The sequence below is a fragment of the Erinaceus europaeus genome, chromosome 16, assembly GCF_950295315.1.
Source record: "Erinaceus europaeus chromosome 16, mEriEur2.1, whole genome shotgun sequence".
Classification (NCBI taxonomy): Eukaryota; Metazoa; Chordata; class Mammalia; order Eulipotyphla; family Erinaceidae; genus Erinaceus; species Erinaceus europaeus.
Window position 1 is genome coordinate 75,387,311 of NC_080177.1, and position 21,402 is coordinate 75,408,712.

Here is a 21,402-nt window from a genome sequence, read left to right on the forward strand (position 1 = left end):
TTCTCTGACAATCAAAGGCTTGGAGCATTTTTTCATGTGTTTCTCGGCCTTTTGGATCTCTTCTGTGGTGAATATTCTGTCCATGTCCTCTCCCCATTTTTGGATGGGGTTATTTGTTTTCTTGTTGTTGAGTTTGGCAAGCTCTTTATATATTTTGGTTATTACCCTCTTGTCTAATATATGGCATGTAAAGATCTTCTCCCATTCTGTGAGGGGTCTGCTTTGGGTAGTGCCAAAGCAGAGATTCTTATTCAGTTCTAGCCAATTCCAAAAGTCTGTGTGCTTTATGCTGTGTTAATACCCAGAATGCCTCAGACACCTAGGGAAAGATGGACAAGCTAGCATTAAAGTCATACAATAAGGGTTAGAGCGGGCAGCATAAGAACAGGAAAATGTGAAAAGGAGATATTTGTAAAAACTAGTGTTTATTTTGAAGAGAAGCATATTCTTGGGGTACTGTTCGAAGGATGTTTAGATATGAACAAGAGGGTAGACAGTATTCTAAAGGAACTAACAGGTTTTGTTGGCTTTGCACTCTGTCCTGGAGATTGATGATTATTAACATCTGCTACTGCCACACCAGAGACCCAGGTCTAAGCACTGTCACTCCTTTCTTCCTTAAAGCACTTTTTATCCTGGATGTACTGTTGTTCTGATTTCCTGTTTCCTGAGGTATAGGGATCGACGTGCTTATGACCCATTTTCAACAGAGTCAGAATGTAGGCAAGTCTGACTCCAGAGTTTAAATTCTTAACTGTAGGACCATATGGACGCTAGACCAGATAGAAGCTTGAACCTTAGGCGAAAAGAAGTTAGATGCAACAAGCAACGAAGAGCAGTTCTACTAGGCAGGAAGCGTAAGACTTCTGGCAAAGAGGGGGACATGGACTGAGGAGAACTTTGGTGTCTTGGCGTCCTAGAAGCAAGTTGTGGCTGAAAGTGCACTGCAGAGGGATTTCACAGGGAGATGAGAAAGTGTGCCTGTGTGTCAGTGACTAGACTGTAAACCATTAACCACCCCCATCCCAGTAAAACATGATAAAAAAAGAGAGAAGCATTTTAAGAAGATCAACATGGCAGACTTTTCATAGAAGGTGAAAGACTGAGGTGCTGTGCTCAGCCTCATTGAGGAACCCTGGCTCATGCAGGCTGTAGTGACAAGGGCCGTGACTGGAGTGCTGGCAGTGAGGGAGGAGGAGAAACGCCTGAGCCCTCCTGCTTAGGGAGGAGTTCAGCTTTTCGCTGGCTGTGTGGGTGCTTGAGAGGGGAGAAAGATGGCGCAGGTGTTCTGTGTTTTGAAGATGAGGAGTCTTGGGTGAGCTAATGATACCTGAGATGAGGACAAGGGACGTCTCAGGACAGAGGAAGTAACAGAAACAGGGGAGTTGCTCGCTCCTGTAAGGAGAAACTCAACCTTGGAAGCCAAATTCAGGTTGGAGGACAGAGAAGGGTAAAATCAGTGGCGTAAGCCAAATTATGATGGATTTGAGAGGTAGATGGGGAACTGGGATAGAGCAAGCTTCAAATAGCTCCCAGAAGGACAGTTTCAAGTTGAGCTGTCAGTTGTGGCTTGGAGGGAAGTCTTAGAGTTCATTGAACTTGATTTGATTAGTAGGCCTTTTACTTAATATAAAATGATAGCTTTAGCAGGTGGGTGGGGATGTATAGGATAAGAGCCCTATACTCCTCAAGGGTTATTGATAGTCACTGATAAAAAAAAAAATTGGCTTCAGTCAGCTGTACTATGTATGGAGCACTGTAGACACTCACTGATTTTGCTGCGTGTCCAAAATAAGGTGTCCCAAAATAAGTATAATATTACACCTCCCATAAAGGCTTACTTGGGGGTAGGAAAGACTGTGGGGGCTGGGGAGATAGCTCACTGAGTAGGGCCTGTGCTTTGTCACATGGACGGGGCTCTGCATGGCATCCTTTTCTTTATCTAAATGGAAAAAAAAACTAGCTTAGAATGCTGAAATAGCATATACACAAAGCTTGGCTCCAGAAAGGGTGGTGGGGGGAGAGAGAGAGAGAGAGAGGGAGAGAAAGAGGGAGAGAGAGTAAATCACTTAACACAATTTGACACACAGTTTGTCCTAGGGTCCTGTTGATGCTGCATAATGATCAGTGTACGGATATTGTTCTATTTCTCCATTACATGAGATTTAAGTATAATAGCATAGGAGTAATAATGCTTGATGGCTGGATGCGATATTACCGGCCGAGGTACAGAATTCAGGAGAGAAATGTGGGAGGAAGATGATAATGAGGCGAGTTTGCTTTTAGACCTGCTGATTCTGAACTGTCTGTTGGCTCATAGGTTGAGATCCTCAAGTGACTTTGAAGCTCTGGTCAATGATCTGAGATTGTAAAATTCATTTTTTTTTTTTTAATAAACCATACTTAGGGATTTAAATCTGACCTTCAGAACTCAGATATTTCGGAGGCCTGAAGTTGCCATTGTGAATGTATTTATTCTTAAAGACTGCACAAAGATCATAGAAGACTGCTTTCTTTTCTCTATTGCAGAATTTCCGAAGAGTCCTCCATTCCTAGCCATCATGAGCTGTGCACCACTGTCCCATCCCAGAAGCTACCCATTAATTTGCGCCTGGCTTCTCGTGTGTATCACACGGCCAGCAAGGAAGGACACAAAGCTGTAGTTGATCTGTTTGGAACCTCCTTACTGAATGATCAGTGTGAAAAGGAAGAGCAAAGATATAGGTAAGCATTTGTAATTTTGTTTTAAATTAGACTAAACTGGGGGTGGAGGGGGTGGGCTGGGTGGTGGCGCCCTTTGTTGAGTTACATGTTACAATGTAAAATGACCTGGGTTCAAGCCCCAGGGGCCCTACCTGCGGGCGGGGAGCTTCACAAGCAATAAAACAGTGTTGCAGGTATCTCGATTTCTGTCTCCCAATGTTCCCCTTCCTTCTCAAGTTGTCTCTATTTGTATCCAAAATAAGTCAATAAAATGAATCATATAAAAATAATGTAAAAAAAAAAGGCTAATCTGTCAACAAAATCCTGCCTTTGAGGCTTAGATCTTGAAGACCTAATTCTGTTCTTGGATGTCTGAGAGGAATAGATTTTGCCCTTTTCCGACCCTTTCTGGTATGGACACAAGTCTAAAGCAGTGTCTTCGTGTTCTGCTTTTACTCACTTGAACAATAAGAGATTCTAAGTTACCTTCAAGATTCTTCCCAAAGGGTGTCACATACATTTATTTCACTTACTCAGAAGAGCCCTAGAGTACAGATGTGATAATTTAGGGTTAGAAAATTCAAGCAACTTTGTCAGTATTATGCAATGGGAAAGGGAGGGGAGGAGGGAGAGAGAGAGAAATACAGAGAGTGTGTGGTCTGGGAGGTGGCGCAGTGTAGATAAAGCATTGGATTCTCAAGCATGAGGTCCAGAGTTCAGTCCCTAGCAGCACATGTACCAGAGTGATGTGATGTCTGGTTCTTCCTCTTCTCTCTCTCTCTCTCTCTCTGTCTCTCTCTCTGTCTCTCTTCTTCTATATTCATGAATGAATAAATAAAATCTTCTAAAAAATACACACACTGTGGTCTGGGAGGTGTCACAATGGATAAAGCTCTGGATTCTCAAGCATGAGGTCCCAAGTTCAATCCCCGACAGCACATGTACCAGAGTGATATCTGGTTCTTTCTCATTAATAAATAAATAAAATCTTAAAAAATACACACACACACACACACACACACACACACACACACACACAGAGAGAGAGAGAGAGAGAGAGAGAGAATCAGTGGAGCCAGGACTTGAACCCTGGTCCTTGCACCCAGTTTGCCACCAGCTAACCTCTACCCCAAACTTGACTTTTAGTAAAAATAGTTACATTTCCTTTTGTTGTTGTTTTTGCTAAGTTTGGTGAGCTCTTTATATATGTTGGTTATTAACCTCTTGCCTGATGTATGGCATGCAAAGGTCTCCCATTCTGTGAGGAGTCTCTTTGTTTGGGTAATTTTTTTTTTTTTTTTGCTATGCAGAAACTTTTTAATTTGAGGTAGTCCCATTGTTTTATTTTTATTTTAGTCTTCCTGGAAATTGGGTCTATATCATCAAAGATGCCTTTGAGATTTAGATGGGAAAGAGTTCCACCAATATTTTCCTCTGAGTATTTGATAGTTTCTGGTCTTAACATCCAGGTCCTTGCTCCATCTGGAGTTGACTTTTGTTTGTGGTGATATAGTGGTTCAGTTTCATTCTTCTGCACATTTCAACCCAATTTTCCCAGCACCATTTATTGAAGAGACCCTCCTTTCTCCATTTGATAGTTTGGGTCCCCTTATCAAAAATTAGGTCTCTATTGGTGAGGGGGTCTATTATGTCCCTCTAATGCCACAATCTTATTGATAATTATTAGATAACTAAGAAAAAACAGTCACACTTCTCTTGCATGGATTAAAATCACCAAGCTTTTATGTGTTATTTATTTATTTATTAAATATTTATTTATTTCCTTTTTGTTGCCCTTGTTGTTTTTATTATTGTTGTAGTTATTGTTGTTGTTGATGTCATCATTGTTGGATAGGACAGAGAGAAATGGAGAGAGGAGGGGGAGATGGGGGGCGGGGAAGAGAAAGACACCTGCAGACCTGCTTCACTACCTGTGAAGAGACTCCCTTGCAGGTGGGGAGCCGGGGGTTCTGTGTTATTTTTGTTTTCACTAGAGTACTACACAGCTCTGGCTTATGGTGTGTTGTTGTGGCGGTCTGGTGTCGGGCTGCACCGCGGAGAAGAGAGTGGATGTCCAGAGCAAAGGGGTACACAAATCTTTATTATAGGATGGGGGGGGGGGTTTGGTTCAGACCACGTGGAGCCAGCCGGCAATGGCCGTCCCCACTACCTGACCACAGGGGGAGAGAAGGGGGTGAGATCTGAGAGAGGGGGAGCTGAGAGCCCAGAGAGAGCGAGGGGGGGGGTGAGGGGGCTTTTTATTGGGCGACAACCAGGGGTGACGTGTGGGGCCAGGATTGGTTGAAGGGGGCACTGCTAGGATTTCGCAGGGCGTAGTAAAACCTGGGGGTGGAGACTGCATCAGAATAACTCCTCAGCAACAATGGTGGTTCAGGGGACTGAACCTGGAACCTTTGGTGTCTCAGGGAAGAGATTTTTTTTTTTTTTACATAACTCTTATGTATGCCTATGCCTAGTAATCACAGTGTCATCTGGTTTGAAGTGCTGAATTTTGTTTTAAAGTCTTATTAAACATTTTCTTTAGTTTTAGTAGAAAAAGCATGTGAGAGAGAGCTCTCTAAGCTCTGCTCAGGCATATGCAGTGCTGGCGATGAAACCTGGATCTCATGCTTGCAAATCAGACATATCATTTCCCTGGTCATGCATTTTTCTATTTAGCACAAGGTTTTATTTTTAAGATTTACTTATTATTCATAATTATATGCACTCCATTCTAAATTATATTTTTATTTATTCATTATTGGACAGAGATAGAGAGAAATTGAAAGGGGTGGAGGAAGTAGAGAAGGAAAGAGACAGAGAGACACCTGCAGTCCTGCTTCATCATTCATGAAGCTTTCTTCCTGCAGGTGGGGACCCGGGGCTTGAACCCTACTCTTCATGCATTGTAATGTGTGCACTTAACCAGGTGTACCACTGCCTGGTCCCTGTACTTCATTCTTTATTTTTGATTTATCAAGTCAGTGAGTGCTAAGTTTTTTTTTTTTCAAATTATGTTTATTAATTTATTGGATAGAGCCAGTCAGAAATTGAGAGGAAGGGGAAGATAGTGCTAGAGAGAGACAGAAAGACACCTGTAGCCCTGCTTCACCACTCGCAAAGCTTTCCCCCTGCAGGTGGGGACTGGGGGCTTGAACCTTGGTCCTTGCACATTGTAACATGTGCACTCAACCAGGTGTGCCACCACCTGGCTCTGTGTGTGTTAAGTTTTTGAAGACACTTACACCTGAAGAATCTTAACAATTTCTGGTATGCCAGTAACTGGTAGAAAACAGCTCCTGTGTTAAGTCATTCTTGTGGGGGAGGGTCGGGCGGTAGCTCAGTGGGTTAAGCGCACATGGCGCAAAGTGCATGAACCGGTGGGAAGATCCTGGTTCAAACCCCCAGCTCCCCACCTTCAGGGGAGTCATTTCACAGGCAGTGAAGCAGGTCTGCAGGTGTCTATCTTTCTTTCCCCCCTCCACTCCATTTCTCTCTGTCCTGTCCAATAAAGATGATATCAATAACAACAACAATAATAACTACAACAATAATAAAACAACAAGGGCAACAAAAGGGAAAAAAAAGACACTCTTTGGATTATTTATAAAAAGTACAAAGCTGGGGCCAGGCAGTGACACACTTGGTATAGACTGTCCAAGCTCTGGTGCCCACTTTCAGGGAGAAGCTTGGCGAATGGTGAAGCAGAGTTGCAGGTCTCTCTCTCCTTCTCTAGTTATCCCTCCATTCCTGATTTCTGTCTGGCTCTACACAATAAATACATAAGTAAAATACTAATTTTTAAATTTTTTTAAAAGTATAAAGCCGAGGATCTGGGAGAAAGTTTAACCAGTATGGTGTGGTTGTTTCTTAGCATTTGAAGCCTTGAATAAGAGCCCAGAACCACACAGAAGCACTGTGGGTAACAGTGGGAAAGTTCCATGGATGGGGAGCACTGCTCTGGTCTCTCTCTCTCTCTCTCAAATAGAATGTGCAAATTGACTCAGGGAATTCTGCTGAGTGGTGGTATTGTAGCTTCACAAGGTCACAATGCCACATTAAAAAAGAAAATGTAAAAATATAGAGATGTCTTCTAATAGTCATGAAATTGATATTGTGAGTCATTTTTCACTGCTAATCTGCAAGACAAGATCACATTAAGAACTTACAGCTTCTATTGTTCATGTGAAGTGTTAAAAACATCGATTTCTTTTCATTCTATTATTTTTTTTTCTCCAAGTAGATCTTTCTTTTTACAAGAAAGTCAATAGATGTTCTATTTGATGATGATAATTCTTGGCAATTTGTTCCTAAGCACCAAATAAGAGTTAATTTAAGGACTGAGCATTAAATTCTCTGGCACCTATCTCTTGAGGATTAACTTGCTAAACACAGCTTAGCCTTTTCAGAATATTTCTGTCTGCCGAGCCCACAGTTTTGGAGAAATGTATAGTTTCTTTTCTGCACCAATAGTGTTTTCAGAAAAGGTAATGGTAAACAAGAAATGAATACTTTTTACTTTCGACTTTTCTGTGCAACAAGTGCAATAATACTGTGGGCATCTAATCTTAATGTTTTCCTAATTCTGCAAATAGAAATTGTCATTTGTGGCAACACCAGAAATACTTAATGGACTAGTTGGGGCAATACTTTATTAAAAATAACCATGGGCTGTTCATCAATAGTAAAATTAAAATAAGCTTGTATTTACTTTGCTAAATAGCAATTTCCATGAGAACTAGAAACATTCCATTCTAATCATATTTTTTTACTTCTAAAATTTCTGTTTTAAAAACGAGTTTAAAAAAAAAAAGAAAAGAAAAAAAAAAACGAGTTTATAGAAATCACTTAGGTGACTTCCAGGAGGCGTGGCCATGGAGTAACAGGGATTGGATCAGATCTTCCCCATAAATAAAAAATAACTGCAACTATAGACCTAAACAGAATCCACACCAGCTACAGCAAAAACATCCACAGCCTCAGCCTCCAAGTTGCAGACGCTATCATGGTCCCATCCTGACTTCCCTGGGCAGACGGCCTCACCAGTGTGTCTTGGAACCTCAATTCCCCAGAGCCCTATCCAACTAGGGAAAGGGAAAGATAGAAACAGGTTGGAGGGGTATGGATCGACCTGTCAATACCCATGTCCAGAGGAGAAGGAATTCGAGAAGCCAGAAACCCCACCTTCTGCACTTCCAAAAATAATTTTGATCCATACTCTCAGTGGAGGAGAAGTGATAGGGGGAAGATGACCAGAGGGCTCTGAACTCCAACTCCATCAGGAACCAGAGAAAGAGAGGAGGAAAAAGGGAGAGACACTTGGATGTAATAATAGGGTGGGGGGCAGGTGGTGGCACACCTGGTTGAGCGCCCATGTTACGATGTGCAAGGACCCCGGTTCGAGCCACCAGCTCCCACCTGCAGGGGGAAAGCTTTTCGAGTGATGAAACAGTATTGCAGGTGTCTCTCTGTCTCTCTCCCTCTCTGTCTCCCCCTTCTGTCGGGCAGCCCCCCTGCTCCATCCTCCATTGATGACACTATGGCCTATTTACATAATCATTGTTTTGCCTGATCTATCTTCTTTTTACCTTGAGACCCACCCTGCCTGCAGGGTGTTAATTAATCCTACCAGTTAAAACCATCACAACAGTTGCTAAGGATGCTTCCACCCTCCCAGCATGCTCTTTCCTTTTCTCTACCCCCTTTTCTAGCTGTTTCCTTTTCCGTCTTGCCACTTCTGGTTTTCTAAGATATATAAACGTTGTCTCTGATCAATAAAGATGCATTGCGTTCTGCTCCGCCACGAGTTTCTGGATCGTCTCTCCTGCCCGCAACGCTAGCCCAGCACCCTTCCTCTCAATTTCTGGCTGTCTATCTAGTAAATAAAGATAATAATAAAAAAATTCCTTGGAAAGGAAGAGAAGATGACACCTTAAAAAAAAAGGCCAAATAAGGGGGCTGGGTGGTGGTGCACAGGATCCTACACAGGTATGTAGGACCACAAGGATCCCGGTTTGAGCCTCCAGCTCCCTACCTGCCAGGGAGGGGGTGTATAGCTTTGCAAGTGGTGAAGCGAGTCTGCAGGTGTCTCTCTGTCTTTCTGTATCTCCCCTACCCCATCAACTTCTATCTTATCCAATAAAAAAAAAAGAAAGAAAAATGGCCAGCCAGAGGAGTGGATTACTAGTGCAGGCACTGAGCCCCAGTGATAATCCTGGAGGAAAAATAAAAGGCCAATTATATACAAATAGAGACAGATGGTTGTAGAAATAATAGTTAACCCACATCTGCAACCTTGGGGGAACTGAAAGAAAATTACAAAATCTGGTAATTTTGGAAATCAATATGAAATCATTGATTAAAAAAAAAGGAAAGAGATTCTGTTAGCATTCTTAGCATGGAATATCCTTCCTTCCTTTTTCCCTCCCTCCCTCCCTCCCTCCCTCTCTCCTTTCCTCCTTCTCTACCTCCCTCTGTCATCACCAGTTTCACCAATCTGGGCCAACACTCTCAGAGGAAGAAGGAAAGATACCACAGCACCAAAGATTTCTTCAATGTAGGTGGCCAGGCTTGAACCTGTCTCACATTTATGACAAAGCAGGCAAACTATCCAAATATGTTGTCGTGCTATCCCAGAGTGGAACTTCAGATATCAGTTATTTTATCATTATTATTATTTTATTGCTATCAGGGTTATTGAAGTAGCTTGGTGCCTGCACTATGAACTCACTGCTCTGTCAACTTTTCCCCACACTACTTCTCCTTCTCCTCCTCCTCCTCGTTCCTTCCTTTTACTTGATAGGACAGAGATAAACTAAGAGGAGAAGGGGAGGTTAGTGAGGGATAGAGAAAGAGGGACCTGCAGTACTGCTTCACTGCTCATGAAACTCCCTCCCCCCCACAGGTGGGACCTATGGCTTGAACTCTGATTCTTGTGTGTATGTTAACTTGTGCACTCAACCAGATGTGCCACTGCCCCATCCCCCTGGATACAAAAGTATTAAAAGTACTGAGGATGAGGACTGGGAGATAACTCACTTGGTGTATCACACACTTTATCATGAGCCAGGCAGGGCCTAGCTTAAGTCCTGGGTCACGGCATGTGAGCTTCCAGAGCAGTGGATAGTCTCCCCCTGTCTCTCTGTCTCTCACTCTCTAGTTAAAGCAGATGAGTCTCACAGGGATGGTGGAGTTCTGTGTTGCTGAGGACTTATTCTGATGCAGTCTCCGCCCCCAGGTTTTTCTATGCCCCGCTCAATCCTAGAGTGCCCCCTTTCAACCAATCCTGGCTCCGCCCCCAGGTTTTTCTATGCCCCGCTAAATCCTAGAGTGCCCCCTTTCAACCAATCCTGGCCCTACACATCACCCCTGGTTGTCGCCCAATAAAAAGCCCCCTCACCCCTCCCCTCTCGCTCTCTGGGCTCTGGCTCTCCCTCTCTGAGGTCTCGCTCCCTGCTCTCCCCCCCCCCCCCCCCCCCCCCCCCCCCCCCCCGTGGTCGGCCATTGCCGGCTGGCTCCACGTGGTCTGAACCAACCCCCCCCCCCCCATCCTATAATAAAGATTTGTGTACCCCTCTGCTCTGGATGTCCGCTCTCTTCTCTGGTGCAGCCCGACACCAGACCGCTGCAACAACAGTTCTGGAAGGAGTAACCACCCCCAAGTGAAAATCCTGGTAGCTTCATTTAAATAAACAAAAATTAACAAGGATAAAATACGAGGGAATAATTAAAATTGTTTAAAAACCTTGATTAATATTAGCAGTTTGGTAAATAACCTTCCAAGCATTTCTTGCACAGATATTTGCTCAAGTCACAGATGGCATTCTATAGACAGAATTTTCCCCCACTGAAGATTATTTAGCATTTAAATCATTTCATAAAATTCGCTAACTTACTGAATGCATTGCAAGAGATTCCTATGCATACAATTACTTATTCAACTTTTTAGTTAACAGTGTTTGATGCAAAAAAAAAAAAAAGTACGATGTATATTTATGGTCTTCCATCCAGGAAAACTTTAATAACATATGCCTGTAATGATTTATGACTGTACATTTTCTTCTGAGATAAGGCGAGATCGGGCATGTTCAGGGTGGTATGGCCATAGACCGTTCATTTTCTTTTGAAAAAATATTTAATTTATTTTGATGAGAAAGGGTAGATGCAGAGTTAAGGAGAGAGAAACAGAGAGACAGACACACACACACACACACACACACACACAGAGCAGAACACTGCTTAGCTCTGGTTTATGGTGGGACTAGGAATTGAGCCTGGGACCTCAGAGCCTCAGGCTTGAAAGGTGTTTGATTAAACATTATGCTATTTCTGCAGGCCCTAAATGTTCTTTTTTAAAGATGTCTTTATTCAGAGAGAGAGAGAGAGAACAAAAAATTTTATATTCCTTTGATTTACCATTCATCTTTTTAAATTTTTTATAATAAAGATTTGAATTAATGGTCATATATTATAGATTTTGATTTTTTCTTTTTCAGTTTAGCTTATGATATTTATAATAAAGAGAAGTTTCTATTTTTTAAAAAGTATTTTATTATTTTTATGAGAGACTTAAGACAGAGAGATCAGAATACTGCTTCAGCTCTGGCTTATAGTGGTGCTGGGGATTGAACCTGGAGCTTACAGCCTTAGGCCTGAGAGTCTTGCTTACCCTTATGCTATCTCCCCAGTCCAGAAGTTTCCATTTTTGTGTAATAAAAACTAACAGTTGGGAGTAGCAGCAGCCATATTTTGCTCTCCCCAGTCAAATAGGAAAAGCAATGAAAGTCACCTGAGAACTCAACAAAATATGACCAGGATCTCTTCAAAAACTCACCAAGCCACATGTGGCCTGTGGGCAGGAAGAGGGAGAGGGAGCAATTCCAGAGGACATGCAAACACTAATTCGAAGAGACATTTGTATCCCTACGTTCACAGCTGCATTATTCACAATAGCAAAGGAGTGGGAGCAGCCTAAATGTCCATCAACAGGTGACTGGCTAAAGAAGTTATGGGATTTATCTTCCATGGAATACTACTCTGCAATCAGAAAGACGATATTGTCTCCTTTGGGACAAAATGCATGAAACTGGAGGTGATTATGCTTAGCAAAATATGTAAAGCTATGAGAGACAACTGCCAGATGGCTTCACTCATATGTGTGATCTAGAGATCTGATTTACATGAATCTACCAAAAAAAAAAAAAAAAAAAAAAGGAAAAAAGAAAAAGAATCCAAATGAAAGCAAGCAAACTGTTGGTAATGCTTCTGAGAACTATGGTGCTTATCTTTGTGTGAGCTAGGCGGGCAGGTGTACAGAACTTTGGCGGTGGGTGTGGTGTGGAATTATACATTGTAATCTTACTGTCTTGTAATAAACTATTAATAACAAATAAAAAATTTAAAAAGTTTCTTTTGTGTTTTAGACTTGACATAATTCTTAGAAAAGACTTTTAAAAATATTTATTTATTCCCTTTTGTTGCCCTTGTTGTTTTATGGTTGTAGTTATTATTCTGGCAAACGCTAGAAGAAGAAGAAGTTATTATTCTTGTCATCATTGTTGGATAGGACAGAGAGAAATGGAGAGAGGAGGGGAAGTCAGAGGGGGAGAGAAAGACAGACACCTGCAGATCTGCTTCACCGCCTGTGAAGTGACTCCCCTGCAGGTGGGGAGCTGGGGGCTCGAACCGGGATCCTTATGCCAGTCCTTGTGCTTTGTGCCACCTGTGCTTAACCTGCTGCGCTACCGCCCGACTCCCTATACTCACGTTTTTGTGGTAACTTTATGAACTTCAAAAGGAATACATCTTTGATTAATTTGTAATTAATTTTATAAGAAGAATGAATACTTTCCCCCAAATGACTAGCCAGTTGCACAATTTTATCATCCCATATGTTTTTTTCCTCAAAAAATTGAAATGTCAGCTTTTCAGATTCCAGTGTTAGTCTGTTTCTGGATTATTTGTCTGTGGAATAAAAAAGATGCACACCATTACTTATTATTAGAGAAGTGCAAATCTAAACTCCAATGAGATACCACTTCAGATCTGTGAGGGTGACCTATTTCACAAAGACGAGAACCAGTTGCTGGTAAGGAGGTTGGCAGCAAGGAACAAGAAATGATAAGATCTTGCCATTTGTGATGACAACTGGCACATGTCATGCTAAGCAAAAGCAAATGAACAAACAAAAAGCAAAGCAAAGCAAACAAATAAAAAGACAGAGAGAGAGAGAGAGAGAGAGAGAGAGAAAGTGGGTGAGAAAATCAGGAGAAAGACAAATATTGGGTGATTTCACTCATGTGTGGGATTTAAGGATTTAAGCCAAAGAGTACAAACCAAACCAGATCAAACAAACCCAAAGTCCTACAGGATTTTGACTGTAAAACTGAGGTTACTGGAAGGATAGTAGGGAAGAGGATGAAAGGGCAGTGGCAGTCACACTGGTTGAGGAATATTAGTAACTTGCTTGTGAGTGTGCTGTGGAAAGACATATATGAAAAGATGTGAAACTACTCCTTAAACAGAAATGGTGGTGAGAGTCAGCATCACCTAAAGAAATTCCCTTGACAGCATGAAAGGAGCCCTTTCTAAAATACCTTTAAATCTCAATAACAAGTCTTTTTTTTTTTTTTTTTTAAAAATCGTTATTTACTTATTGGATAGAGACAGCCAGAAATTGAGAGGGAAGAGGGTGATAGAGAGGGAGAGAGAGACAGACACCTGCAGCTGTGCTTCACCACTTGCAAAGCTTTCCCCCTGCAGGGGGAACCAGGGGGCTTGAACCTGGATCCCTATACAGTGCAACGAACCTGGATCCTTATGCATTGTAACATGTGCTCTACCAAGTATGCCACCATCTGGCCCCAAGTATTTTTTTTTTCTCCAGAAGGATGTTCTTCAAAGAATTACTTGAATGCTGTATTTCTTTCTTTCTTTTTTATTTTCCCTTTTGTTGACCTTGTTCTATTTTTATTGTTGTTGTAGTTATTATTGTTGCTATTGATGTTGTCGTTGTTGGATAGGACAGAGAGAAATGGAGAGAGGAGGGGAAGACAAAGCAGGGGAGAGAAAGACAGACACCTGCAGACCTCCTTCACTGCCTGTGAAGCGACTCCCCTGCAGGTTGGGTAGCCAGGGGACTCGAACCGGTATCGGAGATGGCCCTTGTGCTTCGTACCTCCTGCGCTTAACCGCTGTGCTACCACCTGACTCCCTGTATTTCTTTCTTATACTTTCTAGACACTCTTCACAGACTTCATACTCTTATTTTTCTATGTAATTATCTTTGAGAGAAGAAGGTAAGTCATTTTTTGTGTTCAAAGTTAATATCGGACAGATTTTTATGGACAATTCTTCACTGCTCATCTTGGAGACATTAAAATAATCTGTTTAGATCTCAAATTCGAGAACCAGAAGTACAGGTTTATATTACTAGCTCAGTCATCCCAAATCCTGATAAGTATTGGGGGTAAGACAGGAATATTTTGAAAGGATATGGAATTTTGTCTTCACTCTTTTTCCTTTGTGATTATTCAAATGAGTGCACTAAAGGCCAGTGTTTTCCTGTGGGATTTTCTATATGGTAAAGATGATTCTCGGCTTATTTTTGCTGTGAATGCATATATATCTAATCTAATCTAATCTAATCTAATCTAATCTAATCTATCTATCTATCTATCTGCCTCCAGGGGGATCAGTGGGGCTTTGTGCCTGCACTAAGAATCCACTGCCCCTGGCAGCCATCTGTTTTCCTTCATTGCTTCTGCGGCTTTTGTTAGAGGAGGGGAAGACAGAGAGGGGAAAGACAGACACCCGCAGACCTGCTTCACCACTTGTGAAACGATTCCCCTGCAGGTGGGGAGCTGGAGTCTCGAACCGGGATTCTTTTAGCCCGTCTTGTGCCTGCACCATGTGCACTTAACACACTGCGCTACCACCTGGCTCCCTTGTTTTTCCTCTTCATGCGCCATTTTGAATATGTACTCTCTCACCTTTTTCAGAACCGGTCCAGTGATAAACTAAGAAGTTGAGGCACTCTAGTTGAATAATCTGACATTAGCATGTTTTACTTAACGTTGGTGGTTTGAATTTGTTCCTTTGCACTCCAACTTTAGAAACAGAATTCCTGCCTATATTCTGCCATTGCTCAATAGACAGGTCTAACCCTAGCCTGGCCCTGCTGCTAACTTGGCTTTGTTCCTTGCCACCTAATCTAGGCAGTGATCCAATATATGGAGCCCAAGAGCATGAGCTTTAACTTTTATTTACGATCTAGCTAGTGCCGTGTGTTACAGACATACACAAGAAGACCTCTATCCCTTAACACTCTGCTAGGAATAAGAAAACAGAGGCAAAACTTTGTGCCGTAAATTGCCGCTACAGCGAGTTATGACAGAGTTGGTGCGAGTGTCCACAGTAACTCCACTTAGATTTTTTTATTTATTCCCTTTTGTTGCCCTTGTTGTTTTATTGTTGTAGCTATTATTGTTGTTATTGATGTCGTTGTCGTTGGATAGGACAGAGAGAAATGGAGAGAGGAGGGGAAGATAGAGAGGGGGAGAGAAAGATAGACACCTGCAGACCTGCTTCACCGCTTGTGAAGTGACTCCCCTGCTGGTGAGGAGCTGGGGGCTCGAACTGGGATCCTTAAGCTGGTGGGTACTTACGCTTTGCGCCACCTACACATAACCTGCTGCTACTGCCCAACCCCCTCCACTTAGATTTTTATTGTATCCATTTTAAACAAAGAACCCTTATGCCTAAATAAGCCTTAACCTTATTATTAAATAAAGCTACAGATGGGGATGACAAAAGGTAGCTTCAGTATGCACTGTCTTTTTTTTTTTTTTTTGGGTAAGATAGATTAGTGTATCATTAGAAAATGGAAACTCCAAAAAGGGGATTATTTGGAAATATGTCTGATTTTGTAACAGCAAATATGTGAAAACTACTTTTTTTTTTTTTAAAAAAAGCAAAGCAGTGTCATTCCACCAGATGTCACTGTTTGCATGTTGCAATGAAGTAGCAACGATTAAAGTCTCTCCACCCCTAATCACATGTTGTTAGTAAGAGTCTATAGAGTCGTGCCTTTAGTTTTCTTTAGATATACTGTTGTACTAAAACCATATTCCATGGGTCTTTCAAAACTACTCGAAGTGTTACTTCTGCTGTAGATTTTAAAGACTATCAAGGACAATTATCTGTAGATTAGAATATTAAGGAACTCTTCTCTTGGCCTCAGGAGCTCTATCTAATATAGTACTCTTTATAAACCATTGCTTTCTGAATTGTGACCCAATAAGCAGACCATAAAGTGAATTTAGTGGCTTACTATAAGCACTTGAAATGTCTGCATTGTGGTCCGGGAGGTGGCGCAGTGATGAAGCATTGGACTCTTGAGCATGAGGTCCTGAGTTCGATCCCTGGCGGCACATATACCAGGGTGATGTCTGATTCTCTCTCTCTCCTCCTGTCTTTCTCATAAATAAAATCTTTTAAAAAAATGTCTGCATTATTCACAATAGACAAAGAGAGTGGAAGCTGCCTAAATTCCCATCAACTGGCTAAAGAAGTTATGGGATACATATTTCATGGAATACTACTTTGCAATCAAAAAGGATGCTGTTGTGTCCTTTGAAACAAAATGGATGGAACTGTAGGTGATTAGGCTTAGCAAAATAAGTAAATATATGAAAGACAACTACCTGGTACACATGAACTTGAAAAAAGAAAGAAAAAGGAAAGGAAAGGAAAGGAAAGGAAAGGAAGGAAGGAAGGAAGGAAGGAAGGAAGGAAGGAAGGAAAGCAAACTGTAAGACTTGTGAGAACTCTTGGTGGTGATCGTTGGGAGCTGGGAGCGTGGGGTGCAGAGCTTTGATGGTGGGTATGGTGTGGAGTTGTACACTGTTACCTTACGGTCTTGTAACCTACTGTTCATCACAAATAAAAAATGCAGAACAATGCCTGCAATAGTGTTCCTTTGGTGAAAACACACACACACACACACACACACACACACACACACACACACACATACTAAAGATACATGTATCTATATTTATATATCTGCCCTCTGCATTTTCTCTGAGTTACATAAAGGTCATCATGAGCTTCACCTTGTATTTAAGCAGCAACATGAAATTGCTATGGACGGGCTAATGGAGGATCCATGGGGGAGGTTTCCTGTCGGAACTGTCTGCTGCTGCAGCTGTTTCTTCTGGCCTAGCCAGGAAGGTGGGGGGAATCTGAGGCCAATCCTGACAACTGGAATTCAGGGGTCGGGTGGCTTCTACTGCCATAGCTTTGGACTATAGAACCACGGTAGGTCTTTTTGTTATGATCAGTTTGGGGGAAAAAATAATAATCCTATAGAAGAAATAACTGAATCATGGCTCCAGAAGAACTCAGCCTTGCCATGCTCGCTTGTCAACAGAAATAGTGGAGACTGCTGTCTTCCAAACTGCTTATGGAGGCAGCTGGTTAGCGGGTGCCAAGTCACTTATGACACACTGTGGTTGCAAGAGTTTTTTTTTTTTTTTTTAATTTTTTTTATCTCTATTTCCTGCAGTTCAAGAAAGTCCATTTGATGGGGGTGGGGGGGGAGATGGATTTGGTGTTGAGTGACAGTTAATATAGTCACTGTGCTGGAAGTTGAACTTTATCTTCCTTTTGAATTCAAATATTTGACTATGTGAGACAGGAAGCTTTTTTTTTATCCATGACTCTACTTTAGCAAAGTCATATCTGTTTCTGACTTACTTTGGGTAAACCAGTGTTTTTAAGAGTCAGGGTGCTGGCGTCTGAGGACTCTGTAATATGACTAAGGTCAGCTGGGCTTGAACCTGTTAAACTTTCTCATCTGGTGACTCATAAAGTGATTGTTCATATAATAATAGCATCCCCCCAAAGTTAAAGGGAACACTGGTTCTTAATACTTTCAAGTGAAATTGATATAGTTTTAGTGGGTTTACTTTAATCTCATATTTCTTTTTATACAAAGGGCTGCAATAAAAAAATAATGTATTTTTGGTTCAAGCCCCCAGCTCCCCACCTGCAGGGGAGTCGCTTCACAGGCGGTGAAGCAGGTCTGCAGGTGTCTGTCTTTCTCTCCCCCTCTCTGTCTTCCTCTCCTCTTTCCATTTCTCTCTGTCCTATCCAACAACGACGACATCAACAACAATAATAACTACAACAACAATAAAAACAATAAGGGCAACAAAAAGGAAATAAATAAATATTAAAAAAGCTTTAAAAATATTGTATTTTAAGCGATACGTAAATTAGTTTTTAAACACATTTTATCTTCAAATCCTGAATTACCTAATTTCTTTAGTTTGATTAAGAATTTTGTCGAAGGGGCTGGTTAGTGGTGCACCTGGCTAAGCACACATAGTATTAAGTGCAAGGACCTGGGTTTGAGTCCCCGCTCCCTACCTGCAGGGGGGATGCTTCAGAAGTGGTGAAACAGGTCAGCAAGTGTCTCTCTCTCTCCATTTCTTATCTCCCCCTCCCCTGTCAGTTTCTCTCAGTCATATCTAATTACATAGAAAAAATGGACACCAGGAGCTGTGGATTTATAGTGCCAGAACTGAGCACTAGTGATAAATCTAGAGGCAAAAAAAAAAAAAAAAGAAAAAAGAAAAAAAAAAGGGGGGGAGGAACTTTTGTTGAGATGTTTTGGACTCTCTATTTAATCTTACATATGCATGTAGTTTGTAGCCTAAAAAGGAAGGCCCAGGAACAAAATAGTTTTCTGTTCATTATGGAAAGTTCCGAGTTAAGAAAAAAACACTTTAGTGTGAGAAAGTACTTTTTCTGCGACTGGTTTCTTTCTTATTTATTTGTTTTTATTTTAATGCAGGAGATACAAACACCAGAGCACTGCTTAACTCTGATTTATGGTGGTCCTGGGGACTGAACTTGAGACCTAAGAGCCTCAGGCTGGACATCTGTTACATAACTATTATGCTGTCTTCTCAAACCTGAAAGAATTTTTCTTAGGCTGGTGTTTTGCCTCAGCCTGAGAAATGAAACTGGTCCTTGTGAATTTGGAGTGGGGAGTACGTTAGTGACTAGTAGGGTACTTTGTACTTTTATTGTAATTGGGCTTGTATAAGGTGAATTTATTATTCCAATATAAGGAAAATAAAGCTATTATAAAGGTCACTCCAAAATGATATCTAGAGCTAAACAAATTATTTCTAGTTTTGGATCAACTTTTATATAATAGTTACTAAGTTAAAATATTAAAGGTATGAAATGAGGTATAGAATGAGGGCAAGGTATGAAATGAAAGGTGTAAATGAAGTGGGGTCCAAGAGGTGGCACAGTGGCTAAAGCACTGGACTCAAGTATGAGGTCCTAAGTTCAATCTCGGGCAGCACATGTACCAGAGTGATAGCTGGTTCTTTTTCTCCTATCTTCTTCACGAATAACTAAATAAAATCTCAGTAAAAAAAAAAATAATAATAATAATAAAAAAACCAAGAGCTAGCAACTGTTTTACCAGTGACCTAAAAAAGCAAGTTTATTGTTTTCTTTTAATTTGCTTTGTAGAATACTACATGGAATTCCGGTTACGAATGCCACTCAAGAGGACATCGGCATGCTTCCAGGAGCGTCATGCAAGGTGGCAGAAGGAAGCAGACAGCTCGCCGACAAGCCACAACTAGAACTCTTGGGAGAGGAAGTAAGAACTTCCTTTATTTTAGGTTTTCTCTCCCTCACAGGCTCTCAGACTTTTTGTTATAGGACCCTTTTCATTCTTAAAAATTACTGAGAACTTTCACGATTGATAATTTAGGCAGACTAAATCTATTTACATTTACAATGTCAGAAATTGAAACATGAAGTGCTGTTTTTTCATTTTTTATTTGTGATAAGTAGTGTGTTATAATATTTTAAGATCTCAGTGTATACACCACACACACCACCAAAGTTCTGTGACCTGCCATCTCCCAAAGATAACCAACCTCATTCTCACAAGTCTTACAGTTTTCTTGCATCTCTCTCTCTCTCTCTCTCTCTCTCTCTTTCCTCTCTCTGTGTGTTTTCCGAGTTCATGTGTATCAGTTCTCTGGATTCCACATCTGAGTAAAAGCATCTGGTAGTTATCTTTCATCTCTTTACTTACTTAGCTAAGCATAATCACCTCCAATTCCATCTACTGTGTCCCAAAGGACACAATACCATCTTTTTGATGGCAGAGTACTATTCCATGGAATATGTACCCCACAACTTCTTTAGCCAGTCACCTGTTAATGGGCATTAAGCTGCTTCCACTCTTTGACTATTGTGAATAATGCAGCTGTGAACATAGGTATCCATATGTTCCTATGAATTAGTGTGTCCTTTGGATAAATGAAATTCTATTTTTTATTGATTAAAAATAACAGAAGTAGAGTTCAGTATAATAAGAATGCATTTGTATGAAAAATATTTTTGAAATAAATGGTCTCAAGTGAAACTGATTAGTTTTTTTTTTTTGCTTTCAAGTATTTCTAAAAATTTTCTTTTCCAAAAGAAGTGAAAGAAAATTACTGAATGGTTTTGCTCATATGTGGGATATAGATAATTAAAGCATATGAGCTGGCAATAAAAAAATAACAGCCAAGCTATTTCATAGACTCTATGATGGTTTCCATAGGGGTGAGACACAGATTGGTGGTGGGTATGGTGTGAAACTATTTCTTTGTAATCTTACAATTTTGTAAAGCATTAAGTCACTAGTTAAAATATCGAAGTGTCACTAGGAAAAGGTAGAAACAGGCTGGGGGGTATGGATCGACTTGCTAACACCCATGTCCAGCAGAGAAGCAATTACAGAAGCAAGAACTCCCACCTTCTGCACCCCCAAAACAATTTTGCTTCATACTCCCAGAGGGGTAAATGTTAGGGAAAGATGATCAGAGAACTCTGAACTCCAATGGTCTTATGGTCTCTAGTTATATGGATAGACTACACATCATTTACTGCTCTGCTTCTCTGTTCATGGGTATTACACTGTCTTTTGCTTTTTGCTATTTTAGACACTATGTGAGCATCCTTTCATATCTTTGCATGCACACCCATAAGAATTCCCTTTGAATTTGTACCTGAAGAAGAAATAGCTGGATCACATATCTTGTGCATTTTCTGTTCTATTAAACATGGCTAATTTTTCTCCAGTGTGGGCTTACTAATTTCTCTATATCCTTAGGGTCACTTGGAATTGTAACTTAAGATTTTTTTGTTAAAATGATAGGTATAAAGAAACTTCCCCCTAATGCCCCCAGACCAGTCACCTCTTTCTTGACAACTAGAAACAATTTTGACAGGAACTATAGATTTTTACCCCTGGGGCTGTTTGTTAGCTTCTCAGTGTCTTCTGTGTTATTTTCAAAGGTATGTGCTTATCCAGGATTTACAAAGTTGTTTTGGAATCCAACTGCACCCAAATTTTCTGTTCCAGTATCTGTCATGAAGGAAACTCTATATCCCAAATACGAGGTAACACGTTGAATGACTTTCTTTTTCATTGTTGTTTAATGATTGCATTGGGCAATTGTGATACTAGCTTTTACTGGACAGTTGTTACACAAATTGTCAGCGAATTATTGATAAATCTAGTAATGATAGGATGTATGGGGCTGGATGGTGATGGATCAGCAGAGCACACACTTTACCATGTGTGAGGGCCCTGGTGTAGCCACCTGTGGTGAG

General features: G+C 41.0%; 1 protein-coding gene across 3 annotated transcripts in view; it reads left to right on the forward strand.

Annotated features, from left to right (window-relative positions):
• The window catches only part of TTC6 (tetratricopeptide repeat domain 6), a 201,418-nt gene that overhangs the window by 105,254 nt on the left and 74,762 nt on the right, over window positions 1–21,402 (forward strand). For all 3 annotated transcript variants that reach the window (XM_060175452.1, XM_060175454.1, XM_060175453.1), the window contains exons 6-8: window positions 2,530–2,724; window positions 19,258–19,390; window positions 21,085–21,189. In XM_060175452.1, the coding sequence (XP_060031435.1) occupies window positions 2,530–2,724; window positions 19,258–19,390; window positions 21,085–21,189 (433 nt within the window). The remainder of the gene's footprint in view (window positions 1–2,529; window positions 2,725–19,257; window positions 19,391–21,084; window positions 21,190–21,402) is intronic.